Here is a 15,028-nt window from a genome sequence, read left to right as displayed (position 1 = left end):
TTTGGTTGCGCTTTGGTTGCGCTTTAGTTGCGCTTTGATTGCGCTTTAGTTGCGCTTTAGTTGCGCTAATTTTAAAATAATATTTTATTATTATCCGAACCTATCTCTGCGTTCGGTCACCTGACCCAATAATTTGCCCATTAATGAGGGGTCTTTATTCGTCTTCATAGCAAATTAATCTCTCCCCTGTGTCATCCTGTAGAGTTTAATACCTCTTAATCTATTTTTTTTTCATTTATTTCAATCATCTTTTTCTTTCAGAAATATTTGTCATTAATATAAATATATGAATAATACTAAAAAAAATTTAGAGGAAGTGGTGGTGGTGTGTGGCTTTCACGTGATTCCCGACAGTGGCTACGAAGGTGATGACTATGGCAAAGGTGGTGGGCAAGAGGTCGAGGTTGTTGAGAGAAAGTTGTTGCGGCTTGAGGGTTGCACGAAGGCTTGATTTGTTAGGGTCTTTAGTTTAGGGTTTGAATAAGTTTTAATAATATATATATCATGCTAGTAAGGCGAGGCGTGCCTTAAGGCGGGACTCAGCTATGCTGAGGTGTAAGCCTCATAAAAAAAGCTCGAGGCATAAGCCTTGAAACATTTTTCTTTGGAATTGCGTTGAGACAAGCCTCAAGGTGAGCCTCATATTGCTCAATTTTAAACAATGATTCTAATCGTACTATATGATTCTGATCATACTATACGTTGTTTAAAATTTTACCTAATTTAATCATGTGATTAGTCAATCTAATATGCTTAAATTTGATATTCTGATCGTACTGTACGAACTGGATCGTACTATACGATCAGCAGAGACAATTTTTGCACATCGTACTGGACGATCCTGAGATCGTATTGTACGATCTTTGATGGCTGAATTGATTTCTTAGGATTTTTTGAAGCCCTCTATTTAAACTTTATCATAAAACTTGGTAAGAGTCTTTGGCAGCCATTATGTCTTCATTTTTTTGAAAAACACTTGAAGAGAGAACTTGAAAGGGAGAGGAAAGGGTGGAGTTTGAGAGGGAGAAGATCCTTAGAGGGGGTTTTAAGGGAGTGTGGAGGGGGTTTCACACAGTTTCTCCGGCAAGCTTGCACCTTAATACCATCGGATTCAAGGTTCGTCTTGAGGGAAGTTTTAGGAAGAAGAAGATCTCTTTGGTGTCAAAACACCTGGCTCCTCCGCCGCACTGGGGAAGGTGGAAGTTATTTTCTAAGTGCTTCTCCGCCTAGTTGTAGGGGCTAAAGGAGAGTCACTAAAGATTTAGTGCAATACTCGGAGGGTGCCTCCGAGGACTGGACGTAGGTCAAGGTTTGACCGAACCACTATAAATATGATGTGTTCTTTCTGATTATTTTCCGCATTTATTTTTGTTGCGATTAACTACGTGGGTTAAATATTTAATTACTTTTTTTATTATTGATTTAATTCGTTTCCGTTGCAAGATATAAAAGATTTTTTCTTTTAGTTAAAGAAGTTTTTAAATATTTAGTTAAAGAAGTTTTTAAATATTTAGTTAAAGAAGTTTTTAAATATTCAATTCATCCCCTCTCTTGGCGCATCTCGTTCTTTCAGGAATATGAAAAATAAAATAAAATATTATTCTAGGATTAGATGAGGGTATTTAAAAAATACTAAAAAAAATTTTGAGAGTAAGATTTAAGATCTTAAAATTTTAATTGTGCATGAGGAGCCAATGTTATCTAAAAAAACATAATTAGTGTTATTAAGAGTATTGCAAAGAATATGCTTGGAGTATAAAAGGAAGATCTAATAATAAAAATAATTGGTGGTGAAATTAAAATGTGTAAGAAAAGACATAAAATAAGAAACTTTATTATAAAAATAAGTTTGGATATAAATCTTGAAAATTTGAGAAAATATAAGAGGGCCTCGTATGGAATGTAAGAAAGTAATATGTGATGCAAGGAATTTAGCTTTAAATAATTTATATAATAGATTATATACTAAGGTGGGCGAAATATATATGTATAAGCTAGCCAAACAAAAAGATATGAGAAGTAAGAATTTAATTCAAGTTAAGCACATTAAGGATGAAGATAAAGTATTTTTATTAGAAGACAATATTCAACAAAGGTGGATGAGATATTTTGATAAGTTTTTTTAATGAAGATTGTGAGAATACGATTATCTTTAGTAACCTTAGTACCCTAAATGATATAGAGATTTTTGATTTTATTGACGTATTATTAAAATTGAAATTAGAGAGACTTTAAAAAGAAAATGAAGTGTGAAAAAGCGATTGGACCTAATGATATTCCAATAGAGGTGTGGAAATGCTTAGGAGATGCAGAAATTTCTTGGCTTACAAAAATTTTCAAAAGTATTTTGAAAACTAAAAAAATGCCAGATGAATAGAGTGTGTTGATTCTTATTTTTAAGAATGAAGGTGAGGCGCAAGAGTGTGTGAATTTTACAGGAGTTAAGTTAATGTGTCATACTTTAAAACTATGGGAGAGTTATTAAGCATAGGTTACAACGTGATACTCATATTTCTCTAAATCAATTTCGATTCATGCAGGTAGGTCTACTATGGAAGCTCTACATATATTTTGAAGTTTGATAGAGAAGTATAGAGAGAATAAAGAGGATCTACATATAATATTTATTGATTTAGAGAAAACATATGATATAATTCCAAGAGAAATTCTCTAGAGAGTTCTAAAAAAAGGAGTTAATAATGCTTACATTCAAGTCATTAAAGATATGTATTTAGAAGCTGTTGTGTTCAGGCGCAAGGTGGTTTGATCAAGTATTTTTCTATTTCAGTTGGATTAAATGAAGGATCGGCTCTAAGCCCATATCCTTTTGCTTTAGTCATGGATGTTCTTACTAGGCATTTAAAAGAGGATGTTCCCTAGTGTATGTTTTTAGCGGATGATATTCTGCTTGTTGATGAGACTAGAGAGGGACTTGGAAGGAAAACTTAAATTATGGAGGTCAACCTTAGAGTCTAAAGGTTTTCGTTTGAGCAGATCTAAAACCGAATGCATGGAGTGTTTTTTTGGTTGTAATATATCTAGTAGAGGGATTGCGACTTTGGGCGGTTAAATCATTAATAAAAATACATATTTTAGATATTTTAGGTCTATTGTTCAAAGTGATAGTGAAATAGCTGGGGATGTTATTAGTAGAATTCAAGTTGGATGGTTGAAGTTAAGGAATGCATCGTGTCTGTTGTGTCATAGAAAGTATCCCTCAAATTTAAAGAAAAATTCTATAAGATGGTGGTGAGACTTGCGCAATGCTTTATGACATGAATGTTGGCCATAAAAAGAGAAACATAAAGTTAAGTGTTGCAGAGTTGAGGATGCTCATGTGGATGAGTGACTTCACTCTTAGAGACAAAATGTGAAACGAGTATGTACGTGAAAAGGTTGGAGTAGCTCCAATGGCATATAAGATTAGAGAGAGTCGCCTTAGGTGGCTTGGACACACAAAATGTCAGCCTTTCAATGACCTAGTTAAGAGAGATGTATTGGATTTTACCTATGGTAAGAAATGTAGAGATAGGCCTAAAAAAACTTGTCTTAAAGAAATATTAAAAATGACATTTTTTATTAAATTTAAATGAGAATTTGACTCTTAACTGGACAATGAAAAAAATGATTAATATAGCTAACCCTACATAATGGGATAAAGGCTTGATGTTGATGTTAATTTGATGTTTTTGATCTTCAGTGCATGTTTAGATTTCTGTTTAGAATTTTATATGAATGACCAATCATTCTACATTTCCAATTTTTTTTTAATGGAGGAAAACAATCATAGTTTTTTAGTAATTAATTTGTAATTCATTCTAGTGAAGGGCAAGATATGCATTTCTTTTTATTATCTTCATAGTGTGAAATTGATCTTGGAGAATCCAACTTCAATAACACCTTCCGCAAGGGGAAAGCTAAATTCATAGAGAAGTTTGTAGGTCTTTTTAGAATCTTTCAAAATACTCTAACAGAACTCATAAGCTTCTATGACATTGAGGGAATATTAAAATCCAGACTTCATTTTATCTAAGAACAAAGGGCTAACCACTACTTGGAAAGAAGTCAAAATGGATGGACCAAAAGTAGAGAACAAAGGGCTAACCTCCTCGTGGCTGACCACATCAACAAATTTTAATGAAATTTTTTATATGTTCACTTAGGAATTTATATTTAATTTTTTATTTATTAGGAACTAGTTTCATGGTAGGTTGAATTATAATTTCCAATTTGAATGCCTTTAAATTAGTTTACTGGAAGTTTTCATTTTCTTTTTTAAAAGGCATCATTTTAATAGTTCTTATCATGCATAAAAAATTGGGAATAAATTGATACTAACCAAGCCGTTTGCTCCTCTCTCTCTCTCTCTCTCTTAAGGTGTCAGCCACATCCTCTCCTAAATCCTAAAAAAATTACAGCAAACTAGTCCCTTTCATCCTCTCTCTAATTTTCACTTCATCACTAGCCATCCATCTCTTGATCCCTTCCAAAACCAAGAGCATAAAGGAGGATAAAGATTATTGCAATCAAATAAGGTTTAAAATAGAGCAATTGGGCATTGAGATATTTTTTGTTCATGAGGTGAGGCATAAGCCTCAAAATAAAAAACAAATTGCATTGTTGACCTACCAGCAGAATACACAAAAAGCGAAAAATTGCTAAAACAAATCATACCTCTACTCCATCGAATCCCCAAATCCCGTCGAACTCAAACGGAAATCCTGTAACTTCATACATGTTTGGCGCCGCTCCAGTCTCTTCCCCACGAATCCTGCGACGACCGCCTCGATCATCGCTTTCTTCACGTCTATAAAATGAAGAGGGAGAGGCTTCCCTTTGGGACTTCTTCCACACATGCGAAAGCTTCGTCTCCCTGCTTCTCCACACGTGAAATCCCTTGCCCGACCTCTCAGTCATCCCAATCCACGGAGAGAGAGAGAGAGAGAGCTAACCTCTACCTCTACCTGACGTCCCATCCACGACTCCTCCCTGTGCCGACGCCTCCAAGCCAAATCCCTAGCCATTAAATTAATTATTTTAATTTAAATTGATTAATTATTAATTCTAATTAAATATGATTATTATTGTAATTATGATTAATTATTTTTAAATTATAATTAAATATAATTAATTATAATTAATTATAATTAATTAATTAGAAAGTAATTTTTCTCTTGCCTCGGTGTGCATGTTGAGCCGGCAAACCGCTCATACACGCTTTTCTCTAGCGTGTTGGGAAGGGAACCCGGTTCGACACCCACAACGAGGTAGGTGAGCGACCCCTCGGCTCCAAAATCCTATTCTCGACGACCGTGTCGAGCCGGCAAACCGCTCATACACGCTTTTTCTAGAGTGGTGGGATGGGAATCCGGTGCGATGTCTATAGAGAGACCAGGATATTCATAAGTACCCGCTCGCGGGGAAACAACTGTTTCTCTTTTGCAATAGGTACCAAAGACCCATACACGCCTTTCTCTAGTATGGTGGGGACAAAGATTTTACGGCCGCGGTGTCCTCGTACGAGGGCACCTACCGTACACGCTTTTCTCTAGCATGGCGGGAGGCACAGTTATCCGTAATTTTCCCCTAAACGAGGGAGACGCTTGGAGGCTATCAAAATTTTGGTTGAACATACAACTAAATTTGGGACTTGATTGAACATCAAATGAACAATGACTTGGCTTGTACTTGAACACAAAATGATTCATGAAATACTCTAATCTAATTGAAATGAACTCAAATATGACTTGGATAAAATTTTGACAACTATAATTTGAACATGGTGCTTGGACAATAAAGAATTTGAATCAAGCTCAACCAAGAAGAAATTGATTTGCACTTGAACCTGCACTTGAGCTAAGCTTGAGCTTGAAGCTCATTTGACTTAAGTAAATCATGCCTTGAACATATAAGATGAAGGAGCAATAATGAAACTTCATTTGAACAACAATACAAGGACATTCAAATGAACATTAGATAGGCACTTTGAATTGTCTAAATGCATCCAAACAAATATCATACAAGCAAATAAGGATTTATGCATAAATTAATCATAAACCTTATCATGAAATTTTTGGATGACTATACTTGACTTGTAAGAGTCATGTGAATTGGAACAAAAACATTGATGATAATATCAAGTTCCCTACACTTGTTGTAAATCAACTTTGAAGGCCAATTACTTGCAAGTGGGATTTGTTTGCAAATAACAAGAAGATTGTGGAGTTATGATATGGGGGCCACTAGAGTCTACAAGATTATTCACAACATCAAACGTGTTGTGTCCTCAAGCAACAATCAATAAAACTTGCAAAGAGTGTGACAACCTACTTACAAGCTATATTGTAAGACCTCCCATGGGCTTATAACAGGTTCGTGAGAACTATGCCAGTCGAAGTGAAAATCTCCTATCAACAACAATGTTAATGCTGTCATTCATGTTATGATCTGATTGCTGACGTAATGAAAAATTGTATTGCATGTAGAGAGTTGTCTGGAGGTGACAACGAGAAGTATGCGATCAACATATATATGAAAATCATATCACAATTATAAGCAAAAAAAGAAATAATCATGGAGGAGAAATTGACTGTCACCAACAATAATCGATGGGTGGACTAATGCATCAGTTTGATAAAACACAGTCACCTACGAATGTAATGAGCCCATGCGAATGATGATGTAAAATGCAAGCATACACTTACGACGTCATTTTGATAAGCAAGACATGTCACAATATCTTCATAGTCAATTGTCACTCAGCATCAAAACAAAAGCAAATGCATCTGAGATTGTAAGTGATGAAAGTGAATGGGATATTCATGATTGAAACATTAAGAGTATGTAACGAACTACAATACATGTTGCATATTGCATACAAGCAAGGGCAATATATTGGCAAGTATAGGAGCTCCTACTAAACACTGTAGAAGATCCCTATGCATCCAATTTACTATTCAAGAACAAAATACAATACAATCACATCAAATGCAAATGCCTATGAGTGGCATTAGAAGATCTGCAATACATACAAGTCCTTCACGAATATAGATATATGTATAACATCCACCCATGGGTAGATGCAGAAAAACTTCAGTAAATGCAGTATCATGTACTCGACTTCAGTCTGCGAATGAATACATCTACCTGCAGCAGTAGTGGATACATTGTAAAGACAAAAAACCATAGTAAAATGCATAAAGAATGTAGCAAATACAAAGCTCCTATGAGCCACCGAAATAGACCCGTTATGCTTTCAACTTGCTATCTACGAGCAAAGGTGAATGACATGCAATGAATGTGAGCCTCTACAACCAAAAGCAGGAGATTCGTTATTGCACTACAATTCACTTACAGAAAGCAACAAGTAGTGCACGACAGTCTACCTGTACAAAGCAGCAAATAACTAAATTCAGAAGCTGCTACGCCACGCCACAGGATATGCAACCTTTGTACAAGCAGACAGACGGTGTCAACAAATTCTAAAATAAATACCCATACACATGCACCGTAGTTTGTACACACATCGGTACACTAAAAGGGAGTTTACAATCAAAAACCCATATGGGCTCCGACGAGCATGTTATTGGTACACACGTGACGTCTAGGGATGCTACGCGGGTCACTAAATCTGAACCCGATCCTCCTAAGAAGGTAAGGAGTCGATAAGGTTTAATAAATAATTACAAAAAGCCCCCCAAACACCCGCATGGGCCCGACGAGCGTGTTATTGGTACACACGTGACGTCCAGGGATGCTGCGTGGGTTATTAAATTCGAACTCATTCCTCCTAATAAGTAGGAGTCGACAAGGTTCAACAAACAAATATAAAATGCCCCCAAACACTCGCATGGGCCTCGACGAGCGTATTATTGGTACATTTTTACATCTAGGGATGCTACATGGGTCAATAAATTTGAACCCGATCCTCCTAAGCAAGTAAATAGGAGTCGACAAGTTCAACAAATAATTATAAAATGCCCCCAAACACCTGCATGGGCCGCAGAGAGCGTGTTATTGGTACACACGTGACGTCTAGGGATGTTGCGTGGGTCGATAAGTGAATTCAAGTTCGAACCCGATCCTTCTATACGGGTCAATAGGAGTCGATAGGGTTTGAACCTTCAAAAAAATACACGGTTATGACGACCGATGTATTTGTTTTAATACATTCATATTAGGCCTTCAAGGCCTATAATCAAAAGAATTAACTAATAAAGGGCATAAAACCCACGAAACTCGATCCTCCTAAACAGGAAAATAAGATTAGACAGGGTTCGAACCATCAGATAAATATGCGGTCACGAATTCGACTGGTATATTTATTTTATACATTCATATTAGGCCTTCAAGATCTATAATAAAAGAAATTCATTCACAAAGGCACAAAACCTACGAAACCCGATCCTCTGTCGATAACTCGACAGAGTCGACAAGGTTTAGTCAATGAAATGGAAGTGACCCCAAAGTATACCCCTATGATGGCCGTATTGAATATAAATCTCAACCGGAGGGGTTAAATAAGAATATATCAAGCTCTATCCAAATGCCCATCAAAATCCAAAACTTTAAAAGTACAAAAATTCAAGAATATTTAAAATTGAAATAATCTATCAAACACTTAAAGCAAAAATCATCCACCCTCCGCAACAGTTTGCCGAGGTAGATAAATTTAAATATAACTTCAACTCACATAGAGCTAATTCTTAGTCAAAAATATCATCAGGATCCATTCTCAAACAATCTCCTGCCAATAAGGACGTGGTACGTATCCTTTAACCGACGGTTTTGCCGTCAAATGGTACCGCAAGATAAACGGTTATGACTCGGGGCCCACTGAACCAAGTGATTTTGCAGCCAATTGGCACCACAAAATACCGGTTATGGCCAGAGCCAATACGCTCTTTAGTGGCATCAAATCCTTGAGATATGAATCAATAGGATATGATCGATAGGGCACAAAGCCCTCTGTTAGCTAAGTTGGATTCAAATTTGTCCCCCTAGGCAAACATTCACCCTAGGTTTACAAGGTACCCTTGGACGTAGCAACCCATGACTGCCGACAAGGATCCTTCTGTCAGGTTGGGTCGACTACCTCCTCTGACTAAGTAGACCAGGGACCACGATGGCCCGGGATGACGGAACCATGGGATCTTGATCAGGTCCATCATCCATTCCCCCACCATCCACTTTAAGTGCAAAATGGTGAATTTTTTACTTTAAATATCAAACTTCTCAAATACCTATACCCAATTTCCAAATTCAAATCCATGCTGTTACTATATGCCAGATACTACGTATCTCTATGTATCTGATTGACGACTAGCCTTAATTGAAAGTTCTCTCTCGTTATCGGGAGGGGTAAGTAACTATAGGGGCTTGCGCCTATAGGAAACCATAACTCAGATCATAAAGTCCTCACAAAAATGAGGGCGAAATCTCTGGGTAGTGTCTTATCTACAAACCCATCTGCCTTCCCAAAATTTACCCCGAAACTTATCCGTTGAAACTCCCTCGCCGAAAAAAGCAACAGTCGGGCGGAGGCTGGGGCCGAATTTTCGGAGCCCACATGATTTTTAGATTTGGATATTGGCACATTTATGAGAGGACATGCAAATATTCAATTTGACAATTTGATATTTTTTTAGAGGACGTGTATGCCTTTCAGCGCGTTTATAGAATTTGCTAGACGTTGTATTTGAGCTAAAAATAACTTATGACATTTGTAAGAGACTTGAAAAATTTCTAATAAATACTTGTCTTTAAAATGCATGCTAAATTTTCATGTTGAGGCTTATAAATTGCATTTTGTTTGCTTGTAGGTGCATTTTGTAGATTTGGTTGGGAATGTTTTGAGTTAGATTTTTGTTATGCATTTGATGATGTCTTAGTTTTTGTCCTTACATCATTGTTGAACACACACACACACACACATATATATATATATATATATATATATATTTATTTATATATATAGGGTGAGGCTTAGGCCACACACTAATGAGGCGAGGCACACCTCAAGGTGGGTATCAACCAAGCTGACGCGTAAGCTTCACAAAAAAACCTCGAGACGTTAAGTTTCAAGGATTTTTTCAATGGAATTGCGTTGACGAGAGTCTTATATTGTGCAATTTTAAACAATGCAATCAAATGAAGATGAGCACCTCTTTGCCAATAAAGGAGGAGCAAGCAAAACTCAACAAGGAAGGAAACCATCATTTTCATGCAAGTTTGATAATTTTATTCCTATTATGCTTAGCAAATAGCATGCTCCCTTGTGCCTGTTAGATTCTCAAGCACTCACACATCAATTCACCATGAGCATCTAAATTGGGGTGGTTGAACTATAAACCACCCTGCTGTAATGGGTAAACTTTAACCTTCCAATATAGTGACTATTTCTTTTGGATAATCACTTGATTAACTCAACCTTTGCCTTGTGTAGATAGGTTTTTTTCACACTCTTTGCTCAAACCTTCTCTACCGATTTACCCTGTATAGAATGACTAATGACTCTCAATTCCAAGCACTATCCTCTTGATTCTTAGCTCTTCTCTGGTAATTGGCCATCTCCTTATGCAATTTGCTCGTGATTCTTTGCTCTTCTTTTGGTGATTGGCCATCTCATTTGAACACCTTGTTTCTTTTGGTCCACTCCTTTCATGTTTGAGTCATCTTCTGCTCGTTCTCGATCATGGAAACTCTTTCCAATATCATCTGATAGGTTGCCAAGTGTATTGACATCAAAATAACTGTCAAATACTATCAGTAGTACATAATGAGTCATTTCTGTCTACTTCGATTTGTACTTTTCCATCATTATGTCTTGTTACACAAGCAGAATCAATTTAAGCTGCATCTAATATTTTGATGTCAATGTTTTGTACTTTGTTCAAAAATCCTCCATGAATTGTCTAATGTGATTGTGCAATTGGGTCAGTTTTCTAAATGAATGCACCTCTGGCCCATCTAGTAGTGCTCCACATCTTTTATCAATATGAAATTCGTCAAGGCATCTTCCATTTGATAGAACATTCCATTCCCTTAAATGTTTTTTTCTGCTTATGCTAGCCAACCTTCCTCCGAAGAATTGATCATACCTACTAATTGCAACGCTAGCCAGCCTTCCTCCTAAGAATTGATCATACCTACTAATTGCAACGGCTTCAACCTGTGGAAGCATTTCAACCACGATTTCCTTGTTTCATTGGGTTAATTTGGTTTTATAGCCCTCCGATAGCATGCAAAATGTTGTAAATGCTTGCACCATGAATTTCGGTGCTACCCCTCCAAGCTATGCCATAGTGGCCATCCAAGATGTTGTCAGTATTTGAATATGGCTCTTTGTAGCATCCTCTAGTTATTCTAGGCGTATTCATCTGATGTTGTTACCCTTTTAGCACTTGGGATAGTAATGTTGCTCCATCATTTCCTTAATACCAATCCCATGGTATTCATGTATGTGCATGACAAGTTAACTACTTACATCTTGCTTTATTCTCCCTATCCGAACAATCATTTAAGATCTACTATCTTAGCTCTAATACCAATTTTATCACGACCCTAAAGCTTATCTCAGGCTTCCTCAAGCCAAAAGGGTGACATCAAGGAATAAGGAGAGGTTTTTAGTTCAACACTGCCTTTTTTATGATCAGATTAGATAAGATGGACCATTCTTTTAACCAAGACACTATAAGGCATCTCTTGAGCACGATCTAGTCAACCAAAGATGCTATTTGAAAAATATAATCAATCTCAATACAACACAAGGCATCTATTACTTAAGGCCACTAAGGCTGATGAAAATTTTACATTTAAGAGGAATTACATCATAGTTGTATTAAGTGAACTTGCTATGTTGAGCTACTTTAGAAAAGAAAAAGTGACATATATTATCCATGTTATCGAAGTTATTTATGTACATACATCCAGATTCATCATTCTTAAGGGTAATAAGAGCTAGTAGACAAAATTTAAGGTTTTGTTTAGCAAGCCATGTGTGATGGGTCTAGAATTGTGTTAAATAATAATATTGACCGATGCTTTGATGTATGTGCAATATATTTAGAAGATTCAATGGAATATAAATATTCCATGGCAAGTAATTATGAGTTTAATGAAGATGCTATGTCCATGAAGAGAAGCATGAAGGTTTTATTAAAAAATGATGATTATGATTGACCAAAATGCTTAAAGTGCAAAGTACATAAATAAAAGAAGAGTTTTCTAGTTCTTAAATCTTTACCATAAAAAATCAATTTTGATTCATCTGTACTAAAATATGCTAATTATATTCATTTTATATGGTATAAAAAATTTGTACAACAATAACAAGCCTTTATCCCACTTCGTGGCGTCGACAACATGAGTTTTTTTTTCTCCATTGTGTTCTGTTAAAAGTCAAATTCTCATTCAAATCTAAGAGGTTATGAAAAACATTTATAATAATAATAACATTGGCGGTAGATGTGGCATATTTTTTAAGATACATCAAAAGCCATACATATTGACCAATGTGTTGATCTTTGGAGCTCATCATTTAAAATGATTGTAGGTGGTCTTAAGCACACAAGTCTGGTAGGGTGGTTGGAGTACCACACCTTTTAAAGGAGAAGGCCTGAGGAGCTTAAGGAGCTGGTAGTTGTAAACTCTTCTGCTGTAGCATTCGGAGAACAGAGGACTTGGGCAAATTGAGGGCCATAGATAAGAGGAGTAATCACTTGCTCCTTGAAATTTAGTGGAATTTGATTGTTTGTTTTCAGATTTTAGGAGATCACCTTTGCGAGACTTTCTTGTGTCTAAATTTGTTTTAGGTGTCGTCCACCAATAATCCCCCTAAATCACAATGTGGGGAACGAAGATGAACCTTTAGCATTTGACATGCGGCAACATTACCTTGGTTCCTACGGAATAGCAAGCATGATAACTACTCCTTGTGCTACATCAATAATATCGAAGTACAGCAGAAGCCATTTACAAAGAGAATCCATGGCTTACATGACCTAAGGGCTTCATTGTGTGGTGAAGCCAACAACCTCTATAAATATCTATTCAGAGTTGAAACAAGGGTTTTTTTTTTTGCCACCAAGGAACCCTAACCACTATAGAGAACTATGAGAAATAACCCAACACTAAGCCAATAGCTCTTAGTGTAATTGTTCTATTGAGTGAAATATAAGAAGAAACACAAGCATCTCATCTAAGTTTATTGTTCTCTCTCTCTCTCTCTCTCTCTCTCTCTCTCTCTCTCTCTCTCTCTCTCTCACACACACACACACACACACACACACACACACACCACACACATAAATTTTGTTCACCTCAATCTCCACCTTTTGAAGTAGCTCAATAGCCTAACTCTGTCTACTAACATTGAAACATGATGTCATCAATAATCACCACACCTTTTTCTCTTTATTTTGTGTGATACTAGAGTGGTTAATTCGCATCTCTGCTTCATTGCATGATATGGATGCGGAAGTGGAGGATGAGGAAAAGCCTTGAAGTAAAGCTTAAGATAGATGTTAACTGTTAAGAAAAATTCTAATTTTTCCTTTTTCATGTTTTGTAAAAGCTAATTTTGTCCCAGTATACCTGATCAATGTTGGCTTATTTTGCTTAAGACTAATATTACATATGCCTTTCTTCTATCATCTTCTTTACACTTGAGATGTGGATGATTACTAATGAATGCTGACTAATTTGGAACTGACAATAATGTCACCATTTTTTCCTCAATAAACTCGAATTGTTTAAAACATTTTGGAGTTCCATTGGTAGATTCTTGATCTCTTTCTTCTTTTCTTATTATGTTGGAAGTTACTCGTATCCTATAGGTACTAAAAGTATGTCAAGCATTTGTTCGCTCTCATTAATGAGGGTTTCATTGTGAATTTGGCTAAATTATATTTTTACAGGTCCTGATGATATGCCAGCACATATTAAATCGTCAATGTTTGGCTGTGCCCTCACGTATGTAGATCTTAGTGTTCTTTGTAAACTTTTAGTTGTTCTGTGCTATTTGCTTCCTAAGACTGTTCACTTTTCAGGGTTCCTATTACTGATGGACGTCTTAATCTGGGAACCTGGCAGGTAAAGTCAAAGCTCAGATTCAGCATCATATTTGTAGACAAATTCTGACTTACACCAATTTTCGTAGAATTTAAAACAGTAGCTCTGAAAATGCTGAAATTTGATAAATGAGTTGTTATGATCACAAAGAATTGCTGGCAGATGTTAATACAAATATGATTGCATTTTTTTACCTATTGAATTTTTAATCTTATTAAGAATGCTGCTAAGAGAGGCAAGTGTGAACCTCTTAAGTTGAACCATGCTTGATGTTGAATAAACTAGCTGTTTGCACTGAATATCAATATAAAAGTTATGAAGAGTCCAAAGGTACAACCCTTTGAACCATGTGATGATTCATCCACAGAGGCGGAGCATGCAGGCAGCTGTAAATTGGATTCTTAGGACTACAGAAGGTTCAACATTTTTGTAATTTTCATCTTTAGGAATGGAATTTACGTGTTCTTCAGAAAAAAATAAAAAAATAAAATGCAGAGTTGCAATTGTTGATGATTTCTTGTTTAGGCCACGTGATTAGTAATAAAAAAGCACAAGGAATATAAAATTGTTAATGCAAGTGAAGATTTTTTTTAGAGAGTTTAATAAGGCTAGATGTATTAGGGGTGAAGTGATGTAAAACTAGATGTGTAAGTGATGTTGAGTTGGAAATTACACATGCGTGAATAGAGATTGACAATTAATTAACTCCCAATGAACTTAAATAAGGACTTTAGCTTGCAAGGGGGTGATCGAGTTTAAACAAGTAATCGCATGATAATAGGAGGACCATTATATAATCAAATAAATTAATATCATGCTCATGTTAAGTTTCAGAGACAAACCCTAAATTAACAAATAGACTTGTCACTACAAAGACCCACTCACACATACTCTTGGTATGGGCTATGCGGATAAGTTTTCATAATAAAATGATGTCATGATCGAGGAGCGATCAAAA

General features: G+C 36.1%; 1 protein-coding gene across 1 annotated transcript in view; it reads left to right on the top strand.

Moving 5' to 3' along the window:
• LOC110096416 (UPF0047 protein C4A8.02c-like) overlaps positions 1-14,288 on the top strand; it is a 22,870-nt gene extending 8,582 nt beyond the window's left edge. Inside the window, exons 5-6 of the mRNA XM_020822364.2 lie at positions 13,917-13,971; positions 14,049-14,288. Of these exons, the coding sequence (XP_020678023.1) occupies positions 13,917-13,971; positions 14,049-14,139 (146 nt within the window). The 3' untranslated portion in view covers positions 14,140-14,288. The remainder of the gene's footprint in view (positions 1-13,916; positions 13,972-14,048) is intronic.
• Positions 14,289-15,028: the final 740 nt, after the last annotated feature.

The sequence above is a fragment of the Dendrobium catenatum genome, unplaced genomic scaffold, assembly GCF_001605985.2.
Source record: "Dendrobium catenatum unplaced genomic scaffold, ASM160598v2 original_scaffold_267719, whole genome shotgun sequence".
NCBI classification, from domain to species: Eukaryota; Viridiplantae; Streptophyta; class Magnoliopsida; order Asparagales; family Orchidaceae; genus Dendrobium; species Dendrobium catenatum.
The sequence above is the reverse complement of the archived record's forward strand: the minus strand, read 5'-3'. Positions and strand labels throughout refer to the sequence as shown.